At 35.1% G+C, this 13,212-nt stretch overlaps 1 protein-coding gene across 5 annotated transcripts; it reads right to left on the bottom strand.

The window, feature by feature from the left end:
* Positions 1 to 1,462: 1,462 nt before the first annotated feature.
* LOC130944244 (uncharacterized) lies at positions 1,463 to 12,037 on the bottom strand. 5 transcript variants are annotated; one of them, XM_057872467.1, is made up of 16 exons: positions 11,612 to 12,037; positions 9,078 to 9,487; positions 8,123 to 8,255; positions 7,938 to 7,990; positions 7,696 to 7,792; positions 5,476 to 6,428; positions 5,009 to 5,134; positions 4,645 to 4,717; positions 4,290 to 4,335; positions 4,090 to 4,162; positions 3,571 to 3,636; positions 3,003 to 3,080; positions 2,745 to 2,917; positions 2,566 to 2,612; positions 2,192 to 2,429; positions 1,463 to 2,100 (listed from the first exon to the last, which is right to left on the bottom strand). In XM_057872467.1, the coding sequence occupies exons 2-16, from the start codon at positions 9,443 to 9,445 to the stop codon at positions 1,742 to 1,744; spliced, it is 2,883 nt and encodes a 960-aa protein (XP_057728450.1). In that variant the 5' UTR covers positions 9,446 to 9,487; positions 11,612 to 12,037; the 3' UTR covers positions 1,463 to 1,741. The 5 variants fall into 5 exon arrangements, with proteins under 5 accessions (XP_057728450.1, XP_057728453.1, XP_057728452.1 ...); XM_057872470.1 differs by lacking the exon at positions 11,612 to 12,037 and having other exon boundaries at positions 7,929 to 7,990; positions 9,078 to 9,176; positions 9,265 to 9,450; XM_057872469.1 differs by lacking the exon at positions 11,612 to 12,037 and having other exon boundaries at positions 7,938 to 8,037; positions 9,078 to 9,176; positions 9,265 to 9,450.
* Between the last annotated feature and the right edge of the window lie 1,175 nt (positions 12,038 to 13,212).

The raw sequence follows: 13,212 nt of genomic DNA on the forward strand, positions 1-13,212 counted from the left end.
GATTTTTAAAAAATAAATCAACCAAATGAGTGTAAAATTATTCTAATTACATAGTCTTAGGTCATATTTTCATCATAAATAAAAAATTATCATTAGTAAAAAATGGTAATATATCATATTTTTTAAATAAGCAAATGTTAAAGTATTGTTGAAGATAATTTAGTATCTAATATTCGAAGACACTTACCTTTTGACTATTAGTGGAGATTCGAATATTTTTTAAGACTTCATGGTAAACGACATTTTCTGTTGCAGCAAAATTGTTAGAATTATCATGAGATATTACAATCTTAAGTGCATCTTTGGTAGTGACCCGTGAAATTGCGACATAAATTTGTCCATGTGTAAAAACTGGTTGTTTCAGAAATAAGCCAACATGATTTAGAGACTGTCCTTAACTTTTATTTATGGTCATTGCATATGACAAAATCAGAGGAAATTGTTTACGTTAAAACTTAAAAGGTAACTTTGCATCTGATGGAGTTAATGTCATTCTAGGGATGATGACCTTTTCACCTTAACTATTTCCCGATAAAATTTTGGCTTCAATATTTTATTTCCAAGTCTCGTGACAATTAATCTAGTTCCATTACAAAGTCCAGCAGAATAATCAATATTTCGAATTAGCATAACTGGACAACCTTCTTTAAATGACAGCTCATTATTTGGCAACCCAGAAGATTTTATTATTGCCAAAAATTCTAGTATATGTACGCAAGCAACTGTGTCATCAGTTCTTTTTTTAAAGCAAGGTGAATCTGAGCTCAGATATGTTTTCAATTCATTTTTATTCAAAGATAATATGTAATCATTAATCTCTTCAACACTATTAATAGTTGGGGCTAAAATTGCTCTACTTTGCAGATGATATAAATTTTGACAATCCTTTAAAGATTCATTCAAAATTGTATTTTCCATCTATTTGTACACTTATATAGTATCACTTCGTCTTGTTCTCTTTCAGCCTTAATACTAATGCTTCATACATGAAAATCATGCCATCTTCACTACGCAATATAATAACACAATGTTCTAAACGAAATAAAACTTTCTATAATAAAACTAAATAACTTGGAATGAACAAAGTGATTTTCCATCAAAAGTATCATTTGTCATTGTCGTCTTCGTCTTCAAAACTAGCACATGCCAAGCCCAGAAATCCGCCACCAGCAGTGTTATCATTGTTAGGATTTTCTTTCGCTTCTATGTTGCTTTTTGTTTTCAAATTAGACACCGCAGAGCAAGAATCTCCTTCTTGAGAAGGTTATGCATATTATTCTTAAACTTTATTCATGTGGACTTTTATGAATATTTGTATATAATATTTTTTTGGTGACATATTTGTATATATTATAGTATTATTAATATATTTTTAAAATTAGATTAAATAATTCTATTAGAAAATGTTATATTAAATAATTTAAAATTACTTTATATTTTAAGACAAAAGAGTAGGTATTTGCAGTGCGGTTTGGATCAAAAACTCATTAACACTAATTTTATTTGCGATGCAGTTTGAAAATGGATCGGATATTTTTACCGATCCAATTTCAAGTGGTTTCGATTAGATTGGATACTTCGTTCAATCTGGTCATAAATCATAATTAACTAAGCAGGGCAAATTCTTTATCCCGCATGGCTACCCTACTATATATTATTCCCTAATTTTCTCTACTGGTAATGTATTCTAAATTTACAACTATTCACATTTAAGTAATCAAATTTTAAGTGAAACATGCTGTCACCTCTTCAGGGCCCATCTCCGATCAATATCAGTGTAAACAAACTCCTGACAACGTACAATTCCACCAGCTCCACCAAAGCACAACCATCTCTCACTACCCTTGTTCATGTTCCATCTCACCCTATGCAAAGCTACCATTTTGGAAGGAAATACTTCTGGTATATTACCAAAATCTGCCTTCTCAGTATCATCCCCGAGATTTCTTGCCGACGCATCATCTTTGCTAACAAGAGAATTACTTTCTGCTGGTTTTTTCTTGTCACTACCAGTCAGTTTTTGTCTTTTAGGCTGCTTCACAGAAGACAATGCTTCCTCAGATTCCGATGCCATACCCAAATCGTCATCACCACAGAGCGCTACCACAACAAATTGAAGAATCAGTAAATATTCTTGAGAAATTATTGCAGAAAATCAGATAAGTATATCATCAAATTTACAAAGGCAAACCAAAAGTTTGAGAATCAGGATTCGAAGCCTTCGCCATCTCACCGGTTGCACTTTTTCTCAGCAAGTCTCGAAAAGATTGAGCATGCCGAACCCTTTCAATGGACCTCTTTAATGGAAAGGGACCAGTTGAAACTGAACTATTGATCACAAGAGTTGAGTCCTCCTCAGTTACTGACCCACAGAGGAAGAATGGAACACTATGGTGTGAATCACCTATTTCTACTGCTTTAGTCGTAAGCTGACATTAAAAAACATAGGTAAGAAATGGGCAGAAGGGCAAAGAAAATCAATTTGTATAAAGCATTAGTCAAGAACTGCTACAAATTTGAGGAATACCATCATGTTTGAGGAATATCCAACAAAATGTTACTCACCTGAAAACGGAAGACAGTACCATCTGCACCACAGTATGCAACCATGCCTGGCACAACATGATAATTAGAGACAACACATTATTTAAGTAGTTCATCATGATATTTAGATAACTTAGAGAGTCACAAATTACCATTAACTGATAGCTTGTTTGCAAAGAATATAACCACTAAAAAGGTACCTGTGTTACGTGACACTTGAACATTCCATATGGCAGAAGATGAGAGTGAATAAGTGTGCAACCAGGGTTGTCTTTTCCCATTGTATGTTTTTCCATTTACAGGGAATTCATTTGCAACCTTCACCAAGCTAATGGTTTTCATTGTCCCATCTTCAAAGGACATAATGATGCAACTATAAAACATAAACAAAACAACTCTAGGTTAATCATCATGATGAGGTCATACAGCAATTCTGTCCTGTCGAAATTATGCATTACCTTGGCTTTGGCAACCAATCCAGACTATATATGTTTCTTGGCACAGGTTGCATACTCCTCAAAGGACGAAATGGATTACTACAAATACATTTTTACTAATAAATCAGAACACTGAACTAGGTTTTTACACAAATCTAGCCAAAGACCGTTTGTAGCGAGATATGCGCCTTGACATAATGAGATGTCAATATTCATCCTTTCTACCCAAGGAGAGAACTAATTACTCATGCACACACAGATACAAAAAGAAATCGCAATTAATGTGCCATTTGAAGAGTGTTCACCAGTTTGCCAATCTTAGATAAGTTTTACAACGTATAATATAATTGCCCCAATATTTGGAAACAATATCCTCTATACAGAAAATTATATTCTAAGATGAAGGTGATATAAACGATTGAAAGACAGAAATTTAGAATAAACCTAAAATTAAATAAAATCTGGTCAAGGAATCAAGAAAGGAAAATTTTCATGAGAAAAGGTATTGTGCTTCTAGTGCATTGAATGCTCAAAAGTTACAAAGTAGACAAAAAAAAAAAAAACAAAAAGGAAAAGAAAAAGCACTAACCGCAGGTCCCAAAACTTAAGGCCTTCATGTCCAGCAGTAACTATTATATTGAAACTCTCAGGATCACTAAAATAAAACAACAAAAAACAAGATACAATAAAATTGCTTATCCTGATCAACATTACACAGGTAAACAATGAATAAGGCAGACTTACAAACCATACTATTAGACTTTCATCAAGAAGAAAAGGGGACAGTTACATGAATGAAATCAGTTGTCTGAGCACACTAAATGAAAAAGGAAAATTCCACAACAATTTCAAAAGCCCACAAACACAATAAGTTTCATAAACTATGTAAATAACTAGATTATATTAGGTTGAAGCTGGAAATCAATTAGAATCTTTTCAATTTAACAAAATCGGAAAATACAGAGGTGAAAATAAAAATATAGAACAAATATTCAATTATAGTATTTTAATTCTTCCAAATCCTATAAAGACACAACATAGCAACAGAAAAATGTTAAATGCAATTAAATAACATGTCTTTATTGAATTGGTTTCAATCATTACTAACCCTTCAAACGGTGTCCAGGCGACGGCTCTAATAGGAGCTGCATCTCCCCTGAAACAAAGCACAGGCTTTGTATCTGCATATAAAAAATTGGGTCAGTAGAATAATTATTGTCTAGTGAATCTGATGACTTTGTTTTTCAACACAGCTACCTTCCCTAAGAACGAAATATGTAAACATGAGTATGGCAACAAAAACATTACCATCACATTTAGATGAAGTCTTTATAGAGAATTTCCACAAAGCAACCTTAAATATAAAGCAAAATACATTAGCAGATATACTTTATAAAGAGTATTGGGATGACAAGATACTTATGTTTGAACTGAACAATGATGGTGAGAAACAAATTTAACAATAAATACAAAATTACAAGAATATATAATAAATAAGGGTAATATTATCAAAATGACTTCTCTTTATCCCTCCCAATAAAACATCATGAATGAATTTTTTTCTTAATCTTACTAACCTACTATGAAAAAATAAAACAAAATAAAATAAAATAATGAAGAAGCAAAGAACGGAAAATAGAAGAATAGTTAACAAAAATTATACCATTCCATCATGGCAGCCCACAAGTAAATAGTCATGAGGGGGCATGACAGACCACTCCACTGTCAACGGAATGCTGTGATATCAAACAATGGATGAAATTAAATCAGTGACAAGGCTAAAAGGAAACTTATAATTACCGGTATCAAGCAAGTTCAACTACCTTAGGCAGCACGGCATGAATGTTTTAAATTGAAGCACTTTTTTAAAATGTGCTCACTTCCAATTAACTTATCCAGTAATCAGCCAAGTTAAAATTAAATATGTTAATTTATTTTGCCCCTCAGTGATTGAATTCGTACAATTTTTCCCCTAAAAGGAACAAGTTAAGTAACACCATAAAAAGAGAAAGAAGAAGGAAGCATGCCTTTGTTTTCCACCACGCTTCAACATTGAGCATTTAAATACAGGTGCCAATTTTATAAAACGAGGATCAGTGCCCTCCCTATGCTTATAAATCTCCCTCAACACACGAGGAAGAGGAACCTCCCACCTGCAATTGAAACTTGACATGTTGATAAGGCAACAATAACAAGGAGCATCCCATAAAAGAGTTGTGAAAATATCTGATACAAAGAGATTTAATGTCAAAAAGAAATAGCATAACATATGAGAAGAGATGAATAACCATATAGAATAGAGTTGAACAACTCCAAACATAAATTACACCCCGATTTTGATATTTCTAATCTAAATTAAATTCCAAGATAGGGTGCTGTGCTATTCTACAAATTGCATCTGAATTATGAAAAATATCCAAATTTTCAACTACCTGTAAAATTTTTAAACAAGAACAATAATAATCAATAGGAGATGAGGCATCAGATATCTTACACTTCTAGAGATCCGTTGCCCAACAAGACAGCAAGATAGCCCATTCGGTGTTTGCTTACTGGGTCATACATGTTGCGCGGTTGCCATTTCACATCCCATGCCAACTTTCCGTTATGAGCTAGGCAAGACACAAGTTTTGGCATAGTCACATTCCCTGAAATAGAATTAGGGGCGACTACATTACCCATTGCAGAGCTGCCATGAGGTTGACTTGAGTCATTCTCAACCTGTGTCAATAGTGCCGCATCTTCGTTGCATCCCACATCCCTATGGTTAGCTTTCAACCTACTACTTTTAACATGAGTTTCCAAGATATTATTGCATGCAGAAGCAGCTTTCTTGGTTTGTTTCTGCTTTGCAACTGAACATTGTTGCAAGGCTGCTTCATTGCGATTTCCATCAGCTGCGCCTGAAAAATTTATTTCAGCTGAATCTTCTGGAACCTGAACTGCAAGAGCTTGCACAGCTTGATTCTCAGAATTTGAAGAACATACAGTAGCTTCTTTTGAACTCTTTTTAGGCCTTCCTCTAGGCCTCTTTATTTGTGCTGATTTTTCACTTGAGGCCTCAATTATTTTATGTCCTCTTCTACTCATGTCAATGATAGGTAATATTTCTTCATTGTTCCAACAAACCCCATCCGAAGCAGGAAGCTCAGAAGAACTTTCTGGAAACTGAACATCTAGGGCTGGTATGTACTGGGGGGTTTCACTATTTGTGTTATCAATTACTTTTCCTTTGGGATTCTTTCTAGGTCTTCCTCTAGGCCTCGTCACCTTTGTTGACTTGTCTTTTTTAGGTCTTTTTTTCCCCTTATTTGTTAAATAACATTTTTCTTCATCCTGCTCACGGATATTTAGAAGACACCATATTTGTATAACACCTCTACCAGTCAGTGGGGCACCCATCTTGTGGTAAGAAGAACCAGGTGGATGAGTAGCAACAGCAACAAACTAATACAGAATAAAAAATTGTCACCCAATATACAATATGTCAAGGTTATAAAAAAGTACAAAAATTATATCCTAAATTCCTAATAACTTCTTAGAAGAGCAAAGCTCATGCAAGTGCCGACTAACATCCGAGAAAGTAGTAACATAATAATTCCAAATACTTATCTGTATCAAGTATAACAATATAACATATGATAGTGCAATGCATTAAAAAGCTTTGTCAATTGCACTGCTATGATGGAAGACATGCTACTCCTTTCATCCATCTATTTCATAAATCTAGTTGACGGAAAACACATGGTTAGTATCGCAATAAATACAATACAAATCACTGGAATTATCAAAATCACGCCTGAATCGCTTGAATCACATCTGAATCACTTGAATAGCAATTAATATTGCAATTTGCAAACTGATGATTCAGGAACTGGCTGGGTTCCGGGAGTTTTAGGTCAGGTCAAACGCGTCCCAGTTTGCAAAAAATTATTTTTTTCGCTCCTTTTTTTTTCAATCAAAGCCACAATTGCAGCCGACTCTTTACCTCTTCAGTTCCAATTTTATATAAGTGTTTAAAATCGAGGGAAAAAACAACTGTAAATTTCTTCCTTGTGGCGTTCTGCAACTGCAAGAACACAGGCAACATTCTTCTGCAAGTGAAGCACCATTCACTCAGCCTCAGATGCATTATTATTTGTTTTATTGAATCTTTGACTTCTTTTCTTTATATTATTTAATATCTAATGACTTGTGGAATTGTTTCTTGTCATTATTTTATTGTTGGAGGGCAATATGTTATGTTTGATATTGTTTTGCCTTATGCCTAGTACTTCGCATGCTGTGTATTGATCATTTTGAAAATTGAATTGCAAAACTAATCCATAGTTTAATTACTTTCTGGTCATTTTTATTTCTGGATATTATTATGAGACATGAATTATATGGTTATTTAAAGGTTTAGTTTTATTTATTATTGTTGTTTATATCTTATGATACACAATAGAATACGATATGATATACGATACAGAAAATTGATGTTTTGATACACGATACGTATCCCTATTTAATAATCTGGGATGGGAAACCTCTCCCATCCCATGAGATTTCAAATAGACAATGAACCTTGACATGTTAGATGTCAAAACCAACAAATAGACAGAGTACACCATTTAGCTCATGTTCAAACTTCAAAAACTTCCCCATACAATAGTAAGCCAATAAAAAGTAGCTAAATAGATGGCTTGAAAGGCGGGAGAGAGAAACCAAGTACCTCACATTTAGCTGAACAATCAGGCCTTTCATCTATCCAAGGACACCAATCTAACGCCCATACAGGGCCTCCAACACACATCACAAAGTCTCTGCATCTACAGCATTTGAAGTGTTTGGCCAAGTTAAATGATGAGTAGCAATGGAATACAATAATTTGTCAGGAACTTCAAAGTGGGCAGTAATGCCCATACTGATGTCAATGGACCAAAAGACCACAGATAGGCAACATACTAGTGATACCTGGATTCCTGCAATTTGGTATCCACGGGATGCTCTTTGCTTTGCACATCACACTAAGAACGATACACAAAAAGATAATGAATTGTTTGCAACACAACACCTGTAACATTGTTACTAATCAAGAAGAATTTTGATAAGATGAGCTCTGAAGAGGAAACAAATAAAAGGATACAAACAGCTTATACCTGGGGAACAGTGGCTGATGAGAACTGAGGCAAAGTTATGGCTCCAGCATCTTTTTCCTCAGAGCTCTGACATCTCTCAGTTATGTAACCAAACCTAATGCTTTTTGGTGGATACCTAAAATCTCTCCATTCTCTACACATTTGAAAAACAAACAAGCTAAGAACTACTTATGTTCATTCAAATTAACACATACAAACAAACTCTGACTACCAAGCTGTTCTCAGCATCTACATCACTATTTTCTATTCTCGGGATATCTCTATCTAAAGTAAGTTCAAAACAATTTACATGCATTTTAAAAGAAATCTTGTATTGCCATTTGTTTCAACTTCTTTTTGACTGAAAATAGTGATCACTTTTACCAAAACAAATCAAAATTTTTTAGAAAATATTTATCTTAACCACTTAACTTCAACTCTTGTTATTTTAAAAATTTAAAAGTTTCTGAAACATTCTTTAAAGCAAAAGATGAAATAATTAACTTCTCTTAAACTGAAAAGTGATTCCTTTAGTACTTAAAAATCACTTTGTCCAAAACAAATTTAAATAATAAAAAATAAATATAGAAGCTAAAACAAGTGCACCTAAATATTCTACAAGCACATACAAAATTATTGTTTCCGTATAAAATGTACCCTATTATGATTATAAATACTGAGATTATGTGTACATGTTTATAGCTAGAGTTGTAGCTGAAACATCACCAAATAACTACCTCTAATGGCTCAAGTAACTAACTTTAACAAGCACTAAGATAGGTGACTCAGCTACAAATGAAAACTCAGCTATTCACTAAGACGCTCTTAACATTAACAATGGGTATTCACTAAGACAGTTTCTAACTGATTCGTATGCAATTAAAATAAACATACCTCTAATAATATTATAATAATTATAAAGTTTAAACATATTACAACAAATTCTATTTATTTTTCAAAAATTGAAATTAAGTACCTTAAAAATGTGAGGGAGGAAGAGAATCTCTGAACCTCACTGTGATGAAAATCAGTATTCTGATCTTCCCCGCATAGTGCTGCAATGTCATCAATGTATCTGAAGAAATTCTCAGCAGAATAGTCAAACGAAGAAACCCTAATCCCGCTACTAGTAGTAGCATTATTACTAGCGCCAACATCATTACCACTGCCATTGTCAATGCCTACAGTTGTAGCAGTAGCACCAGCATCAGCACCATTGTTTGCCGGTGCAGAATCTTCTGGAACATTTCCATCCTTCTTTGGTTTTGTTTTCATGTTCTTCTTAGTGTTCTTCTTTCCTTTGAGGCCAAAAAGTTCAGCGATGCAAAGCTCTTCTGCTTCCATTCCCTCAAGTTTTATAGAGACTTGAACTCTAAACGTGTTCCCCTGTTGTTGTTAACATAGTTACTAGGTAACCCAGTCATTATTAAATAAATATACAAAAGTATAAAAACACCAAAGGCCAACATCTACTAAAATAATACCAAAAAGCCAACATCTACTAAAATATAAAGGTATGTAATAAGGTAAGGAACAGGAGTTCAAGGAGCCATCTCAAGCAGGGAAGGGCGGGAACACCAAAACAGAAGGAATACTGTAGCAAAATAAGTAATATATAGCACACACCAAAAAAAATGAAAAATTAGCTAAGGCCAAGCCATGTGAAGGATAACAAAATAAACAGCAATAATTAACTAACAATAATTATTCATTCATACCTACACATTACCAGCAATCCAATAACAATAAAATAACAATACATACCTAAACATTACCAGCAATCCAATAACAATACAATCCAATCCAATTATTCAATTGAAACAGGCAAACAGGCAATAACAATCCATTCCAATAACAATACAATCCAATCCAATAACAATACAAAGTTCACAGTTCTGAATCAGTAACATAGTTCAGTTGAAACAGGCAAACAATTATTCAATCAATTATTCAATCACTATATATCACTATATCAATTCACACTTCACAGTTCACAAAAAAACAATTATTCAATCACTATATCACCATATCAGTTCACAGTTGAATGACTTGAATCAAAGTTCACCAAGGTTCTGAAAATCGGACCGGTCATCAAACCGTTTTAATCACTGGTTCACTGGTTTACTGGTCCAACCAGTCCAACCGGTGGTTCAACCGGAAAAACTGTTTTAGAACAGCAACGCGTGATGGAGAGGGAAGATTGTTGGCTATTTGTCCATAGTTGATTCCAAAATCAGAACCACTTGTCTGTATAAAACTATAAATGTCTCTTGAGAAAAACACAGTTTTGAAATATCAGAAAAATAAAATGCTTAAATTCCTATGCTGAATAAGAAGAATAAGTACACAACCAAATTGATAGAATCATAAAACTAAAATGAATAACATATAAATTAATTTATGGTTTTTGATTCCTCTGAGGATGCAATGTAGTTTCTCTTTCATTCCATGAAGCTAAGAAGGAATAACATTCTGATCACTAAACAACTAGACTGGAATGTTCCATTAGCAAGAAAACATAGACAGAAACAGAATAAGATTACCCCAGATAACAAAATCAGTTTTTTTCATCAACTTTGTGTGGAATCAAAAGAGAATCATGCAGAAGTATACAAGTTACACACCAGAAATAGTGAGAAGCAGCATAAGCAGTTTGAAGTAGGAGGAATTGAATAAATTTGCATGGCCTTGACATGACTTTGACTAATAACACATATAAAAATATGCATTGAAAAAGTACAAAATTTCAATAAACATTACTAAACAGAGGCAAGAAAGAACAATCATCATTCAGCAACAAACATTACAAACAGCAACAAGTAATCACACTATTACCAAATTCAAAAAGAATGAAAACCAGATAACCCCAATCATAAACACCATTACCAAATTAAATAAAAAATCAACCAAAAATCACCTTGCAAATCAAAAACTCAATCTCTTGAACTCAATAATTACATCAGTTATCCAACTAAATAATTGCATCACAGTTATCATAAAGAGATTTCAAAGCCTAGAAGCAGAGTGAAATTAAAAACATGAAGCATATAATAAATCAAAAGATCACCAATTGCAAATTTTTTAATAAGAACAGAAGTTAAGAACAATGAAAAATGAAAAAAGATTCAACAGTTTTCAACCCAATTTTAATAAAGCTCATCACAATGATTAACAACAACAAAAAGGACTGAAGGAACAGTGAATCAGTAACACGCAGTGCAAATTTAAAATTTAAAAGTTATCAATTTAAAATTTATCATCAAATACAATCAGTGAGCAAAACCAATCAACCAAGCACTGACTGAGTATTCTATTCTGATTCTGTGACTGGGAAGCAACAAATTCAAGTTACAGCAACAAATTTAACAAATCCAAGTAAAGTCCCGATTTACAGCAACATTTAGATTAGCAACAAGGCAAATTTGATTAGCAATTCAGCAACATGCAAAAATACAGGGAGAAGGGAAATCTGAAAACAGAGAACAGGGAAGCGATGGTGCAGGGACTCACCAACGGTCGACGGCGAGTCGGCGACCACCCCACGGAAGGCGACGAAGCAAAGACAATCCCACGAGTTGCTTCTGCCGCCGGCGACGAGACAGACGAACCACGAGATGCCAGTGACTGAGACCAGACTCGAGTGAGACTGGGAGGCAGAATCGAGCAGAGACAACCACGGACGACGAGCAGCAACCAACACGCACAGCTCGAGCACTCACTGGCGGAGGGAGGCGCGAGCAGCCGAGCACAGAGGAGAACGGCGAGATGCGAGCACCCGACGTGGTGGATCCGGCGAGAGGCCCGAGAGCACGAAGACGGAAGTTCTTGAGTGCGATGGACGGCGGCAGCAGTCTCTCATCCAACAGACGGCGACAGCTATTGGTGGAGGCTAGGGTTTGCTGAAGGAAGGAGTTGGAGAAGGGGGGAATGCGGGATAACGCGTGCAACTTTTTCCTTTTGAAGGAAGGAAACGAGGTCGTTTTATGTAAACCGACCGGGTTCCGGTCCGGTCCGACTTGCCGATAACCGGCCGGTTTAGTGGTTTATGAACGGTTTTTTATTTTGCGATTTTGCACATTGGACTGGATTGTTTTTTTTGCTGGTTTCCGGTTGAACCGGTTCGACCGTTAATCCGGTCCGGTTTTCAGAATTTTGGTGACTACTGACTAGAGTTTCCTTTGGTCCTTCAGCATGCAAAACGCGGTGTTTGGGGCAAATATCAAAAATCGGCCGGGTCACGATTCGGTTCGACCGGCCGGTTCGATAGTCCAACAGCGATTTTCAAATTCTGCGGTTTTGTCTTTTGTTCGAACCGTATTTGCTAACTGTTCCCGGTTCGACTAGTCCGACCGGCCGGTTCGAACCAGTTTTTAGAACATTGGTAACTACTGTTTATTTTGTTATCCTTCACATGGCTTTGCCTTAGCTAATTTTTCATTTTTTTTTGGTGTGTGCTTTATATTACTTATTTTGCTACAATATTCCTTCTGTTTTGGTGTTCCCGCCCTTCCCTGCTTGAGATGGCTCCTTGAACTCCTGTTCCCTACCTTATTACGTACCTTTATATTTTAGTAGATGTTGGCCTTTTGGTGTTATTTTAGTAGATGTTGGCCTTTGGTGATTTTATACTTTTGTATATTCATTTAATAATGACTGGTTACCTAGTAACAATGTTAACAACAACAGGGGAACACGTTTAGAGTTCAAGTCTCTATAAAACTTGAGGGAATGGAAGCAGAAGAGCTTTGCATCGCTGAACTTTTTGGCCTCAAAGGAAACAAGAACACTAAGAAGAACATGAAAACAAAACCAAAGAAGGATGGAAATGTTCCAGAAGATTCTCCACCGGCAGACAATGGTGCTGATGCTGGTGCTACTGCTACAGCTGTAGGCATTGACAATGGCAGTGGTAACGATGTTGGCGCTAGTAATAATGCTACTACTAGTAGCGGGATTAGGGTTTCTTCATTTGACTATTCTGCTGAGAATTTCTTCAGATACATTGATGACATTGCAGCACTATGCGGGGAAGATCAGAATACTGATTTTTATCACAGTGAGGTTCAGAGATTCTCTTCCTCCCTCACATTTTTAAGGTACTTAATTTCAAT

This window comes from Arachis stenosperma, chromosome 8 (assembly GCF_014773155.1).
Source record: "Arachis stenosperma cultivar V10309 chromosome 8, arast.V10309.gnm1.PFL2, whole genome shotgun sequence".
Lineage (NCBI taxonomy): Eukaryota > Viridiplantae > Streptophyta > Magnoliopsida > Fabales > Fabaceae > Arachis > Arachis stenosperma.